General features: G+C 36.2%; 1 protein-coding gene across 1 annotated transcript in view; it reads left to right on the forward strand.

Annotated features, from left to right (window-relative positions):
- The window catches only part of LOC121855902 (phosphoinositide 3-kinase regulatory subunit 4-like), a 44,614-nt gene extending 28,207 nt beyond the window's left edge, over positions 1 to 16,407 (forward strand). The window contains exons 22-30 of the mRNA XM_042351072.1: positions 827 to 1,016; positions 2,825 to 2,929; positions 4,090 to 4,200; positions 6,982 to 7,067; positions 8,875 to 8,979; positions 10,646 to 10,771; positions 10,946 to 11,103; positions 11,676 to 11,854; positions 13,027 to 16,407. Coding sequence (XP_042207006.1) covers positions 827 to 1,016; positions 2,825 to 2,929; positions 4,090 to 4,200; positions 6,982 to 7,067; positions 8,875 to 8,979; positions 10,646 to 10,771; positions 10,946 to 11,103; positions 11,676 to 11,854; positions 13,027 to 13,237 — 1,271 coding nt within the window. The 3' untranslated portion in view covers positions 13,238 to 16,407. The remainder of the gene's footprint in view (positions 1 to 826; positions 1,017 to 2,824; positions 2,930 to 4,089; positions 4,201 to 6,981; positions 7,068 to 8,874; positions 8,980 to 10,645; positions 10,772 to 10,945; positions 11,104 to 11,675; positions 11,855 to 13,026) is intronic.

Consider the following 16,407-nt stretch of genomic DNA (forward strand, 5'->3'; position numbering starts at 1 on the left):
TCAGAACTATAGTGACTATTTTCATATAGAATTTCAGTAATAAGGTCCATCATTTTCTAATGGTCGTTCAGTAAATCTTTGTTGCCGTTCTGTGTCATTATCACATAAGTAGACTTCCTCATACTAGTACAATATATAACTATAGATTTGATGTAAAGGCTGGCCAGGAAGTTCAACTTCTTTCTCTTCATGAACAGTACTTGAACATCTAGCTGTTCCTCTAGGTTTATCATATATGCTTGTAGCTAGAGATCTCACTGTAAATGTCATGGGTGTGTATTGGAGAATGGTTATGTCAACATTACTTTGTGGAAGTTAAGTATGGATGTACTCTGATGGTAATAGGAAAGAGCAAATTATGTGCTTGAGAGCAAAATCTGAGGTGACCAGGATTTAGAGAAAAAGAAATGTAATTGTTAGAAGGAAATTTGAAATGAAAGAAGTGTGGGAAGAGACCAAAGCAGGCTTTACTCTGGTGGTAAGTTCATTGAGAGAATGGGAAATGAAGGTTCATAAAGAATATGTATACTCAGAGGTGAATGGTTGGAGATGGAAGGATGTAATGTACCAGATGTGTGTGTGAATGAGCAGAGGACATAGCTTTGAATGAACTCATGGGGGTAAGTTGTATGGAGTAACAGAGTTAAACCAAGTAGATATTTAGGGTCATATCCTAGATGGGAGTACTAAAGCAGGACAGCTACAGTATTACAACCGTAAAATTTAATGTCTTTGCTCTTGACTCAGGTCACCTTGAATTATATATATATATATATATATATATATATATATATATATATATAGTTGTGTTTGATAATTTGTACAGAATGTGTATCAAGTTGCAAACTGGAGCTGGAAAGCCTTGTGGGAATGAAGCGTGAAGAACATTTAGTGTGTGTCAAGAAACGCCGTGCTCTAGAAACACTTGCATGGGATACCCGACTACCTCCTCCTGGGTGGAGACCAAGAGGTCATCTGGTGGCTCACTTACATGAACACCGAGGAGCTGTTAATAAGTGAGAATTGATCAGACGTTGTTATGAAGATGAGAATCTTTAGTATTAATACTGTTTCCTTTTTGTGTGGTTTACCTATTTAATTTTCATCCTTTTCCATCTTTTATTAGTGCAGCCTCTGACTGCCATATTTGTTTTTATTTATATGCCACCACCATATTATTACCATTAATTTATCACTTATAACACTCTTATCTCTATACTTACCTCAACCAGCAGATTGCATTGTTATTTTGATTTTTAGATGTACTCTCTCACCAAAAATTTTTCAAATGCTATAAGCACTATGCAATCTAAAAAAATAATGAAGAATCTGAAACCACTCCAAGATGACAAGCCCCATTCTGCTTATTCTCTCAACCATCGTGCCCAGGTGTTGGAGAAGTTTTTGTTGAGAGTGTACAGTACATGTCTTATGGCTATTGTCCTTAAACCAGGCAGCTCTTGTAATGTAGAACAACTACTAGGGGGACATTGTGTCTTTGAGTTCTGCCTCCCTTTAATGCCAGATACTGTTAATGTTTTAATCTCTCTTTCTCCTTATACACAGAAGGTTTAATTGTTTGTTGTACTGTATCCACATTGATCATAACAGGCTGTCAGATATATGTAACCCACTTCATCCTAGTTTTGATTGGTTGTTTTTTCCTGATTAATTTTGTTTGGAGCCTCATATTGAGCTTGCAGTTGAAGAGAAAGATAACTCTCCAGCCTTACCTTCAGTTTATAAATTTCATGTTTGGATTTTCAAGGGTGACTTTGTTTACTGGTCTTATTGAAATGTGGGTTGGTTTTAAGCTTGGTTGTGATATGGAGTCTTCTTTGATCCATTTTTAAATTCTTTTGGAGCTCTGGGTATCTTGCTATTTTGTGAAGGTTGTTGTCCAGTAATAAAGTTGGGTATTAACTTTCCCGCCCAGGAAATATGCGGTAAACAAGTAGGCGGATATTCTTTGATAAACCCAGGAAATTGAGAACCTGCCTTGCCAGCTGTTCTCATCATATGGGTTAGTATTAGAAGGGGTTTCCAGCTGTAGAACTTTGCCTCAACATGTCTCATGGCAACCAGGTCACTAGAGCTGTGCCCATTTTCTGGTCTCCATATTTCCCTCATTTGGTGGTGACAGGGTAGGGGGGGGGGGAGGATCACAATATCAACAGGGATACAGATTAATCTTGGCTGACATAGTGGTTGATCCTGAGGGCATATGCAGTTGTTTCATATTGTGAGAGATGTCAGAGAAATGGATATCAGTACAGTATCAAACTTCCCCTTTAGCTCAACTACATGAATTGTAGAAAAGCTCATACCATACCTTGGTAAAATAGTTGTTGTTGCCATTATTTATTGTTATTAACAGATATTCAATTTATTCTTTAGTAAGTAATCAATCATATTTTAATAAATAACTCACCATAACAGTTAAATTTATACCTGGAATGTAACATTTTTACACTACAAATGAGATTTACAGTGTATTGTCAACAGACAATAATTGTTATTGTTACTAGTTGAAGGAAAGTTTGGTTTCTGGCTTCATGTTTGAATAACTGTATTTTTATATACTGTAGTCTCCTGTACAGTTACTTTGAAATCTTCATTACCTTATTCTTCTCTTTGTATCATTTGAACTGTTTTCCACTCTTATGGCAGCATTTGCTTTACAGAATTATCAGATACCGGTACATATTTTTCATCTTCTGTTTATTTTTTCCCCTCACTCTTTTTGTCAGACTTCTGCTCTTGAAAAACATTTAGAGTTTGACTGTCATGAATAAATTTTTATCCTGTGCCATGTTTTTCCCAGACTTGTGCCCATTGGTGATACCTCTATATATGCCAGCTGTTCCAATGATGGCACAATCAAGGTGTGGGATTGTAACCGTATTGAGAGAAAATTCTCCATCAATAGGTAAGATAATTTCTCATGTTGTATAGTGTAAAGTGTCTGAAAATCTTGTTTCACGAGCAGATTTCATATCAAATAAATGTTTTACTTACCAGTTAAATAATGCTTTTGTTTTTATCAATATGGATTTTTATTATGTTCATGATCAGTATTTATCATTAATATTTAAATGGAACTCATTATTGTATGTGTTATTCGGTAAGTTTTATTTATTCATGCGTTGTATTTCTTTAGATTTTACTAATGATTTGTGATTTGGACAGCATACCAGTTCTCATGACAGAAGCTGTTATGTTACACTTGGACCTATTAGTTAAGTGCTGACACAAGACACACCTTCCAGTTCTTGGGAGCAAAGTGTACCCTTGTGAGATGATAGTCTACATTTAAGGAAGAGTTATTGAGTTATGGGTTAAACCCTTCATCCACTGTGACTATCCATGATTTCCAGTACAGTGTGACAGAGCTGTGGAAGAGATTTAAAGGTCAGGTTTTTCTTAGACAAGCCCTTTTCTATGTAGCTGGATTATTTGGTCTTGTGAGGTGCATGTCAAGCTGTGGTAGCAAATGAAGCTATATATAAACACCACTTCCTCCCAGTTTCTATTTTATTTATTTTTTTACTTATTCAAACCGTGTAGTGAAGGGCATCAGATTGTAACTGAAGCTTTGATCCTGAAATCCCATTTTATAAATGAGCCCACAGTTAGACTTGGAATTGAAATTCAACATGGCCAACCCATAACAGCCAACAGGTGGAGGTCATGCATGCTAGGTTGAGTCAGCAGCCGACCACTTTGAATAAACACCTTTGCTCCTTAATCTCCTTTTTATGAACAATAGTGGTAATGGGGAGGTAGAACTAAGCATTAGATTATTAGCCACCTAGTGCATGGTCTCTGGGGTCTTCAACCTCCCAGCTGAGTTTGGTTGTTACTCAGATCTCCTCAGCTGCAGGTTTAGTTATAAGATGGCACTCCAGGATTATTACCCAATTTTACACAAAATTAGATTTTCATTTTCTAACTTATGATAAGGAATTAATCGTATCTAAAGAAAATGTTGGGGAGGTCATTAGAGGATGGGAAATATTTCCAAATTAATAAAACTGAAGTATTTCTTAAGAATTTGAAGTTTACTTGCTTTTTTCTTGCATTTTTCAGATCTAAGGTAACATATAACAGGCAAGGTGGAATGATCACCTCATTGGCTCCCTGCCTCACTCATCAAAGTCTGGCATCTGCATCTAACAATGGCTCAATACATGTTATTAAGTAAGTTCCCCTCATCAGTCACATTGTATTTTTATTGAAATTGAGTGTTTAATTTGTTAACTATGAGTTTTTTCCCTCCAGTGTTTATAAACGGCACTGAAGCTGTAGTGATGATGCTGTTCTGCCATTTTAAAACAGCAGTGACACTAGATGAGTTAAAGCTTAATGGCACAATGTGTGTCATCAATGCAAATAGTGCTACCCAATGACTTGATGCAATAGATGTCATAATGTGTGAGAGAAATAATGGTTTATGAGATATTATAAACTTCTTCAGTGTTTAACAGTCTTACCAGTTCCACTTCTTTGGGGGAGGGTCTTAAGCTCGGTTCTCACTAGCCCATTTTGGGAGCTGTATCTGATGTCATACCGTCCCATTTGGTGGACGTCGTGTGTGAATCGGGAATGTCCTTTGCCCGTTTCTAATGTGCCAGTTGACACAGGCGAGATAAATTATTTTCATCTCGTCCGCCCAGACGGGAGGCAGCGTTGCTTGTGTGTATGTTGAAATTATTCAAAGAATTACATTAAAAAAATAGTCAAATAACACTAAAATCCAGCTTAACTAATATAATTACTCTTGAAATATATGCATACAAAATATTTATACAATATAGTCTTGATTTACGCGGTCAATTGAACCCGTGGAGGTCCGCGTAAAGCGAGAAACGCGTAAACGAAATAACAGAACATATGGGATTAATTGAAGAGACTGTGCCGACCCCCAAACTCCACTTTTTCCGACACAATACGTACGTTGTAGTAAAAATAGTATCTTAATTTTATGATGGTATGCACACACACATTGTCCTTAATTGTGGGTGTCACTTTAAATCGATAATCTTAGATTGAATCTCTTTAAATTGACGTTCTACTGTATATTAATAACAAACCACGGAGTGGACTTGAGGAGAGACAGTCTCTCAACAAGGAAGAGACCTTTACCTTTGACCCTTGTGACCATCTCCTGTGACCCCACTTGGACTTACCCAACCTTAATTAATTCCATAATTACCCACTGCCACATAGCAGTTAATCCATCAAATAGACTGCGCCGAACTTGGCCTGTAAACTCACAAGTTAAAAAAAAATTTTGTTGTTGACTATGCTGTATATACCTACTTATTTCACTGTTCCATTTTCATAGTTACTTACTCTTAGGTGATGAAAGAGTAATGAATTGTGTGTGAATATTATTCTTTTAATAAATATGCTGTACTCACCATAAACTTGCTGCGTTTGCCTGAACCAAGGGCCACATAAAATATAATTTCTCAATCAATTCACGGGCTGCACTAAGACATTGTTCGGGCCGCGGGTTGCCCATGCTTGCTGTACTACATCAGAGACGGCTGTCAAAATGGGCTCGTGTGTACCAAGCTTTGTTCTACTTGTTATAGTGTTAACTAGAAAATAAATATTATTTTGAGGTTCTGTAATATATATACTACAGTATAATTATATAAATTTATTTTTCCTAGCTTATGTTTTGCACTTGTTCTTTCTGACAATTTACAAGTTAAGATGTTCTGCATTATTATCCTTCTCCTTCCTGACCAGAAAGATATTGTCATGGCTGATAACGATTTGTAGTTCATCTGCCTACTTTTAAGATTTTTTTAACCTTAGGTTGGGATAGAGTAACTCAATACACCCAGACAAGTCTAAGGAGTGAGGCTCCAGGACCATGACCTAATTATTTGATTAGCATTTAAAAATTCAATATCTTAGGCAAACCTTTCCTTCAATAATGGATTCCAACAAAGGAGACATTTGGTATGAAGATCCCAACTTACACGAGAAAGCTGACAGGCTGCTACTGAGCATAATCATGGCTGTTCAATAATCTACCTTTATTTGGGGACATTTACAAAATGATACTGTATAACAGGACCAACACCTCATTTCCAGTCACCTAAATGCCTAGTTAGACATTCACTCACTTCCTTCATTCCTGTTGTCAGTTAAGTGCGTCTGATTTCATATTTGAACACTTGTACAGTATCAAGTTATTATAATGATTGTGCCGTCATAGGTGTTTGTATTTCTGGTTGACTGGCATAATGGATATAAGTCCAGCATTGGCAAGTGCTGTGGCCATTCTTTGTAATACATGACACAACCTAATCCCTCTAAAGGATAATTTTTTCTTACTAGATGTCTTGTATGGAATTATTGTATAAGGAAAGGTTCATGTTGATAAATCACTCTTGTGTAATCCACCTTGAGTGTTCAGATCTGTCTGTGGGAGCAACAACCCTTGGTTATTTTCAGCAAAGAAGGGTAGTAATTTGTCAACTCCATTATAGTGATAATATGTTTCATGCATTAGAGTTTACATGTAAATATTTGTTGTACAGTACTGTAGCAGTACAGTATGTATATTAAAAAGTTGGTCAGCACATTGGGAACAGTCCCCCCAATGTGGGGATATGCCATTTTCAGATGACTCTTGGTTTAATTATCTCTTTTTCTGTACTGTATTTTGAAGGAAATATGAAGACAAATGTTCAATGTTGAAAGTCTCCAAAAAATTGGTCAATGAATTTTTCTGATAATTTTGAAGATGAAGATCACCAATACGTGGAGTACAGTACAGTACTGTATAAACTTTTTTTTTCCTAAGATATCTTAGGATGAAGTTCCTTGATAACTAAATTATGTATTGTACCGTACTGTATGTGAAATGATCAGTTGTACGAACTTTTTTTTTTATTATCATTCTTTTTCATTATTATGGGGTTGATCTATTACCATTATTATTATTTTTTTCCTTTGCAGGTTGGATAAAATGAGCCTAATAAATAGTAGGCAGCTGAACACAGAAGAGGATGGTTATGTAGTGGATATGAACTATTTTGATACTGGTAAGTATTTCTATAAAATTACTATCAAACTTTCCAATACTAATGGGACTGATCATATATTAAGTCTAACCTTCCCTACTACAATCTTCATCCTGAAAGGTTGAGCTAAAATAGTTGAATGGTTTATATAGTAATCGAGTGTCAGGAGGCTTGATTATCATGTGGTGTTACATCAGCTGGTGGACTCCTCTTGTCAATTTTAGGATCATTCACATATGAGTCAACTGCTCCTTTTATTACAGAAATTACAATATGTGTTAGTTTTTTGTGAATAGGTCTTAATTTGGCTTTAACTCAAAACCAAATTTTGGTAGTTTTAATTCGGCAAATTGTTCTCCAGCTTTTGATATGTTTTGTAAGATTTATGGTGTGCTATACTTGGCTTGTTCCTTCCTGCAGAAAGCTTCATTCAGGAGAAACTGTAGTGCAAGATTTATTATAGTTTAGTATTTCAACACCTTTTCCAGCAAGTCCTCCCTGTTCAGTTTACTTGATCTTTTAATTGCTTTTGATATTTTCAATCATAAAATGTTGCTGAGTGATATCTCAACCTTTTGGGTTTTGAGAATCTGCTGTGCCTTTGCTTACCAGTAATTCTTATTTAATAGTTCGTTTCCATGGCCCTGTAGTCAAAAGTACCTTAAGGTCTTGGGTCCAATATTGTTTGTCATTTACACCTGTGCTCTTTTCTCTGTTGGAGGCACGTAATGTTGACTGTTGCTTTTATGTGGATGATACACATCTTGTCCTCCAGATCGTTGTCGGACAAATGACTTGCCATCTTGTCCTTTGTATCCCTAACAGTTATTATTGGCACATGCAGTACATGTGTGTATGATTCACATAAAATAATTTTTGATGTACAGTACTGTACAGTATACGGGGAGTGCAGCTGTCAAGCAGATACAGTGCTTGCTTCCTGTTCCAGGGGTTGGTGGTTAATTCACAGGTACCTCCAATTAACCCAGCTGTAAATGGGTACCTAAATTTCCAACTTGGGGAAGTGAATGCAATCGAGTGCACTACTGGCCATGCTACCTCCTTGTCTACCGAAGGCTTAGTATACAGTGTGCTGTGTCCACACTGTACACTTGGTAAAAAAATGTAGCTTTCAGGAGGGGTCTGATGAATTTGGTACTGAACAATCCTGTTGTCTCGCTAGGGTTGGTAGGTGTGGTTGTGGGACATTTCCTACCTATTAAGGTTGGCCCAATTTAGCTATTTGATTCGAAATATAAAATTAGTTTTTTGCAAAATGACTAGGGAATCACAGCATGCCTCATGGGCCTTTATCGAAACCTTCATTCGTGGTGGTGTCATTTTGTTTCGCACATGAATTGTAAAGATAGTTTTTTTTACTGGGTATACCTAACAGGCAGTCATGTCTAAGGGACCCACTTTCACTTTATCAATGTCAGTAAAAATTTAGAAGGAGGTTTGAAAATTAGAGATAAAATTAATATTTTGGTATTGAATTTTTGGAAGTGGCTTCAGCAACTAAGACTACATTACCCCAGGGAATAAAATTAGTAGTTTATCAAACATATGTACAGTATACATATATACTGTACAGAGATGGACGTTAATGAAGTAACTTTACTGTGTTACTGTCCGCCTCTGACTTTGCTCTTTAGTTGTATAATAATAAATTGAATGAGTGGATTATCAGAGATCAGGATTAACAGTACAGTATATCAGTTGCTTACCCACCTTTAGGAATACAACATTACCATTATTAATCTTTATGGCTGGTTTTTATGTTCTGTTCTACTGTGAAATAATGAGTATTGCTTCTCTTATTTTTCAGGATCCCAGTCTGTACTGACATATGCCACAGTGTTTGGCTCCATAGTAGGTTGGGATCTACGAGCACCTGGAACTGCTTGGAAACTGGAAAATGGTCCCAGGAAAGGTTCGTATTTTAATGTAGTGGCTGCTGTAGTTCATAACTTTCTTTTATAACACTGCCATGCAAATTTAAGCTTTTTGCAAGTTGTTTTAATGAGCATGCTCATTTTTGCTGTGTATTTATTGTTTTCAATCACACCCACATGTTCCACAATCACAGGCATAAAAAATACAAAGATTATTAATGTGATAATTGAACAGATATTATATTTTAAATTTACAGTATTGCATTTCACCACATTTATGCATATAATTATGTACAATGTAAAACCAGCCCCAGTCTATGCTTACTACAGCTGAAAATCTCCCTTTTCAATGATTTTCTTTTGTAAATTGACTTGGGCCCATCCCTCTTCAGACTCCAGCAAGTCTGTCATCATCCCATCTTCCCTGGGACCTCCTTTCCAGTTCTAAAATGTCTTGGAGGAATTAATTTTTCTCTTGGCTCTTTGCTTATGGCTCCTAAGTTCTCAGGGAAGAAATCAAGATGGGAGTCTAGAAAGTATGCTTAAGACTCTTGTTACATCCCAGCAAGTTATATTTTCTGATCATGTTTTGAACAATTAATTTCAAGTTATTTCACTTCTTGTTACTAAGAAAGTTGTTCAAGACATCTTTTAAAGCAAACCAAGTAACTTTTTCATGACCTTCCAATTCATTCACAAATGTTGGATCATTGAAAATTTGTTTCATTTGAGGACCAACAAACACTCCTTCCTTCAGTTTAGCTTGACTAAGTTGAGTGAATTTATGAAATAAGATTTGGAATCCAGATCCTTCTTTGTTGAGACCTTTGACAAAATATTTCATTAGCCCAATCTTTATATAGAGAGGAGGTAGCAATATCTTCCTACAGTCTACAAGTGGGTTTACTATAATATTTGCTTGTCCTAGAGCAAATAATTCTCTCTGAAGCCACTCTTTTCACATAATGTTCCTCTCTCACTCTGCTATTCCACAGCAGGAGCAAGTACAGTAAATATAACAGCACAAGCAATCAAGCACCAAGCTCGAGTGGGGTAAACATATTTTGGATAAAGCCAATGCAGTTTATAGGTTTCCTATTAAATCTGATGTGTTTAATTCATTTTATGTATACTGTAACCTATACTTATACAATCATACTGTACAGTATAGGATAACATTAAAAACTAAAACTTCCCAATCAACTCATACTATGCAGGGTGGTGCAATGTATTCTTACATTTATACAGTTAGAGAACTATTGGATATAAGCGAAGTGATAGCAGTTATTAACAGTAAATTCCAATTAATGCCTTTATCTGTGTACACCATTAAATTCAAGTGGATTTTCTTTTTTGTATACAGTACTACATATCTTATTCATTCACAGTGTAAAAATTTTGATCAGTCTTTAACCCTTTCATTGCCCTATACTTAACACTGACCACTCATCCCTTATTTGAAGCATTTTTAGATAATTGGAAAAATAAATTTATTTGGGTACACTTACAATAATACCGTAGCATTAAATAGAATATCTCTGAACTAAAATGTGTAATACCAGAAAGAGAAGGATATTCTTCATATCTTCTGGGAGTCTGGAAATTGCATGTGAGTAAACTGCTTTTCTCTAGTGGCAGATGTATAATGTAGGCTATTATATTCTGTTTCCTCTTGCACTATTCCTGTTTGTTACCCATTTTCAGGAGTTATTACATCATACGCTTTAGAGGGAACACAGAGTTGGCTGGTAGCAGGGACCAGTAGTGGTCACCATGTGTGTTGGGACCTGCGATTTATGCTGCCAATATCCACCATCACTCATCCAAGAGGTAAGTGGTTCTAAATGTCCAGTGAGATAAATTTTGTCTAGTTTAAGTTTTAAGCTATCATCACCCCAGTATCCTCAATTTGGAAATTACTGTCTTTATTATTAGGATAAGGCGAGTTTTAATTTTATGGGAATATCTCTCTCTCCAAAAAAAAAACTAATCACCTCATTACAGGAGCTGGTGTGCGTTGTGTAAGCATGCATCCCAAAGAAGGATCCTGGGTGGTGTCTGCTGTAAGTGGTAACAATGAAATCTCAATGTGGGATATGGAAACTCAGTCAAGGCACATAACTCTTTGGGCAAGTCCAAAACCGCCACTCTCCATGACACAGGTAAATCTTATTTATGTATTATAATTAACTTTGGATTAATAATTTACCACTACCATTGATCTTCCCTATCTTGTTAACGTATATCCTCACCAAACTGGAAATTCAGGTAGCACAATGAATGAAACATATATGATCTAAAGAAACAGCAAAAAAATCTGTTAACATTTTACAGAGAGTAATTCAGACAAGGGCCTTCCTAAGCCTAGAACCAAGCACAAAGCTACATTGGCTGTCCTCATAAGCTTGTTTTTGAGTGGTTTAAGGAACATAGTAGTAAAGGCACTCTAATATCTGGGCTACTATAGTGGGTCGAACTGTATGAGATCGGTTTGTACACGAGTATAGAGATAATTAATTGTTGCTGAGAATGAACAGAATAAAATTAAGGAAAAGTGAAAAAGGGAAGAAAGAAGTCTGTATAAGAATAAGAAGGATAAAAAGATTGAATAACTTTGATATTATTAAAACACCACAAACCTTAATCCCCAAACTTTTAGTGAATACAAGGGTTTTATTTAATTTTGATGAAGACTTAATTCCTCTCTTATATTTATTTATTTTTTCATTTCCAGCTATGCAACAACAGTGTTTGTGGCATGTATGTTAGTCAAGGAGACAGAGGAGGACCGTATGTGCTGGCTGGCGGCACAGATGGAAGATTACGGTACTGGGATCTTTGTGAACCAGAGTCTTCATATATTGTGTGCCATGCTGCCAATGACCCCTACTTGCAGTGGCCTATATCGTACAGGTATGGCTCTTGTTTATTTTTACTTATTTTCCACATGAGACGATCCATACGAGAACAAGACAAGTGACAAAGTAGCTTGAGATTCGTTTATTTTGCTCTTATAGTCTTCATACTTTCCTGTTTTGAAGATATTACCGAGACATCTAGTTTCACTTTTGTCGCTTGTCTACTTCTTGACCGGAGTGCCTCATTTGTTTGTACAGTTTGTATAAAGAAACCCCATTCATATTTCAACCATTTATCCCCATGCTTTCAGCCCTACTGTATTTAATTTTGAACTCTTACTTCATATATTATATGCTTGTATAATTAACAGTGTATCTTTGATTAGATTTAAGGTTACAAATCTGAAGCAAAACAATAATAAAAGTTATCTCTATTAGTACAGTACCTTACAATGTACAGGCAGTTAGTGTGTAGGTCACTTATTTTTTAAATAACAGGAGTCCATCTGTAGAAAATGAGTTTCAGTTATGTCAGGGAATGTTTTTGAGAGAATCAGTCTTCATTAAAGATAATTTTGAATTAGAAAGAAGGGAATGCATTTCTGGGCCCCAGAAATTTTTACCTACCCCTAAATATACAGTACAGGTATATCTATAGCCTTATGTGTTGCCACACTTCTGTGGCTCATGTACAGTCAACAAGGCTAATGGTGGAAAGACCAAGATTATAAAAGAGACCCAAAGGATACACCTTGCTTAATAAAGAGATGTGTTTAGAATTTTCTTCCCATAGTGATGTAATGAAAGAGAACATTTAACTTTAAGACTCACAGTGACAGAAGTTAGGCAATTATACTCCAACAAATAGGCAGAAATTTTTCAACAAAAGTTTTGGCTATGAATATAACAGTGTTACATCTTGGTAGATCACTTGAAGACTCAGCAAAGGTGTAGTAAATAATATTAGAAAGAAGTTATACATATACATGGGTCTTCCCTTGGTACGGTGGAGAAAGAATTACAAGATAGGGATCAATAAAAATGTCAGAATATTGTATTTTTTAATATAGATAATAGAACATTACTTTTCTAACAATTTTTATTTTATTTTTTTATACAGGATACAGTAAATGGAATGAGCATATTTTGTTGATATGCTTAGTCATTTATGTAAAATTAATTTTTAAACCAAAGAGCTTCACAACTAATGATATTACTTTACTACAGCTCTCGTGTTGTAGATGGGACTGAGGTAATTGTAGAAACTCCAAACAAGCCACGCACTGCACCTTCCAGTAGTGATGACACACCCAAGAGAGGGCCAGATCAGCCACCACCTGGTCACAAGGATATTATTACGGACGTGATCGTTATGAATGAACCACAAAGACTAGTCATTACGTCAGGCAGGGATGGAACAATAAAGATGTGGAAATAAACTATGCAAAGCAACTTGTATTTCCGTGAATGTGATATAGTAAATAGTGCAAAGATAACTATTTACAGTGAGAAATCATCTTGTAATATTTGGTTTCACTGTATGCAGTGAAATATCTTGATATTTTCATGAAAATTGTGCATTTTTATATAGCCCTATCGTGTTAAAAAAGGTTTTATACCCATTGAATACATGAAACATCTTGAAAAATGCTGTATTCTCTTTAACATAAGAGTTTATCCGAGTGAAATTAATATATTTAACTTCAAAATATATGGTTAGATACCATATGACATAAATACCTAATTGACAAATATCTTAAATACTGTAGTGTAATTTTTTTCTTCTTTGTATAAAATAGCATCACCAGGTTTATACAACTTATGCTGTCATCATTTCTGTTGTTTCAGGTACTGTACTGTACATGGTTTTACAAACTTTATCAACAATTTGATCCTCCTTACCTCATTCCTCCATCATTTAGTATTTTGTCTTCCCATGGTAATACCATGTATGTGGCCAGTACTTTAATGTAACTCATCCCATTATTGCATTTTATGTACAGTAGACTCGCAACTTACTCGATTTCAACTATACGCAGATTTCCCCGGGGTTAGGTTACAATTTCCAATTTCAAACTCAAAACTTTCAAAATGGGTCTTAAGTTTGCCAAACACTAGCCCTCCAAAGCTCCACCCCACCCTCCAAGCTCTCTGTCTTCAGTTGCCACGTGGGTATTGTCGGAGTAACACCTGCCTCTTGTGTGTGTCAATTTAGCGCACTTAAACCTCTCATACTCGTTCATAATGCCCAAACACAAGCCAACCTTTACCTCTGGTCCCCCAGCAAAGAAACAAAGCTCTGTGATGAGATGACCTTGGAAGAAAAAGTGGCCGCTTTAGACTTAATAAGGGGTGGCATGTCTGTCGCTGCTGTGGCACAGAGGTACAGACACAATGAATCAAGCGTGAAGTCCATTAAGATTTGAGAGAAGGAAATTCTTGAAACCGTGTCTAAAAGTGCCTCATTTACTGCTAAGGTGACTAGCCAGGTTAGAGATGTAACTTTAGTGAAGGTGGAGAAGGCATTAAACATCTGGGTAGAGGATATGAATCAGAAACGTGTCCCCATCGACGGCAACATGCTCACGGAGAAGGCACCGAGTCTTTATGACCAGTTTAAATCTGAGGTTCCTCAGGGCGAAGCATCCACCAGTTCTGAGAAGAATTTTAAAGCCAGTGCAGGTTGACCCAACAGTTTCAACCTGAATAATATTAGAATCACTGGCGAATCGGCATCAGCGGACGAGATAGCTGCACGGGTGTTCCCAGAAGAATTCAGGAAATTGATTGAGGAAAATGGACATCTTCATCAACGCTGTACAGGGTAAATTAAAACATTACATTATCTTGCCTATCTCACTTCACTCCAAGAAGGAGATACTTAGTATGAAGGTTCCCACTTAGTAACAGCTTTGAGCCCAATTCCTGGGGACTGCTTGGCCATGGGCAACTGATGGTTAGTTCCTATCAGTCTTCCTCTAGAACAGATGTATAGCTTGATTTGAGAGCACTACTACCCTTAAGAGTGAAAGTTGAACATAGCACTTGGAATTTGTTGATATCTCTTGTCTCCCATTCCTAGCTGAACTAAATATACAGCCCCGAGTTTCTTAATCTTTGCACTGGATTATAACGGTAGGTGGAGGATTGATCATGAAATCACATTTTAAAACTGAGCCAGGATTAAGCACCTCAGCTTTCTTCTCTCCACCTTATGAAGATGAACTGTAATAAAGACAGATCCAATTTTGTCCTTTTGAAACTGACCAAACAGAAGTGGATCACTGAGTGTACATTTTTATGATCAGAAGCAAAGAATCATGGCCTTTGCCCAGAAGTGGGGGAACCTTCATACTTCCGGTAAATGTATCCTATGAATCTAGTATTGAAGGGAAGGATATCTAATTTTCAAATATATTTGATTATTACATTCCAAGCAGCATGCTAGGCCTTGGGACTTGGGGGCTGCATCTTGCAGCCTTATCTGGGTCTTGTATAGCGATATCTCCATTAGCCGGAACATTTGGTGCACATCACTTCCGGGAATGAAATATTTCCGGGTAACGAGACGACTCTCAAAGCCGGAAAAAATTCCCTCATCCCTGGAATTTCTGGGTAATAGAAAAATTTTCTCAGAAGTTCCAGAAATTGCCCATTACATCATCTCTCAAATCTGGAAAAGTAGCCCTCATCCCTGGAATTTTCATTCCCAAAGCCAGAATTTTTCGGAAAATTCCGGCTATCAGAGAGTACGGGGTTTGAGGGATTCCAGCTAATGGAGATATTACTGTTTACAGAATTGCTCAACCCTGGGTTGGTTATAAAGTGAGATTTCAGAATCAGTACTCTAATTTTCATGATTGAAATACTGTATAACAATATAAATGACAAGACCTCGGGCAAATCTTTGTATTCAACACGTAAACTAAAAAGTCTACTGAATTGTTATTGAAATTGTTTCATTGTACTACATTAGAATATTGAAAAGCTGTATTTCTTAAAACTACTCAACTCCCAAAGTCCATAGTTTAGTGCATTCAAAGTACGGTACCATATAATTTCAGTAAGTACTGGGTATTTATTAAATATTTTACCTAGTATATAGTTTTACATTAATGACAAACAAATAACATGATTAAATACACAATACTCACTGTGAAAGTTATGATAGTCCAATCCACAATACTGTACAGTATTTGACCCGTAATTCTAAAATACCCTCACATTGTTTAGTCCCAAGAATTACAGAATTTTATATTCTACTGTATTTTTCTTCATCTACAAGTAATGGAGAAGCATAATGTACAAACCTTTTTGTGATCATTACTGTTGTACCTCACATGTCAGTACATTACTCTGCACTTGCAGACCTCAAACAAATGTTGGAGTTGGGTAAATAGTGGATCATGTTAGCTCAGCCCTGTATTGTCATTCCCTCACTTCAACCTCTTAGCTGGCTCATTCCTATCCATAATTCTACCTGTTTTTGTTTTGTTAAGATTTTTTATTGTATATACTGTATTAATTAGTTTACTAATTTTGTTTATATTACTGAACAGTGCTGTGATTAACACTTAAGTGGATTAAGTAAATTTTGTTAATTATTCA

This window comes from Homarus americanus, unplaced genomic scaffold (genome assembly GCF_018991925.1).
Source record: "Homarus americanus isolate GMGI-L3 unplaced genomic scaffold, GMGI_Hamer_2.0 scaffold19117, whole genome shotgun sequence".
Classification (NCBI taxonomy): Eukaryota; Metazoa; Arthropoda; class Malacostraca; order Decapoda; family Nephropidae; genus Homarus; species Homarus americanus.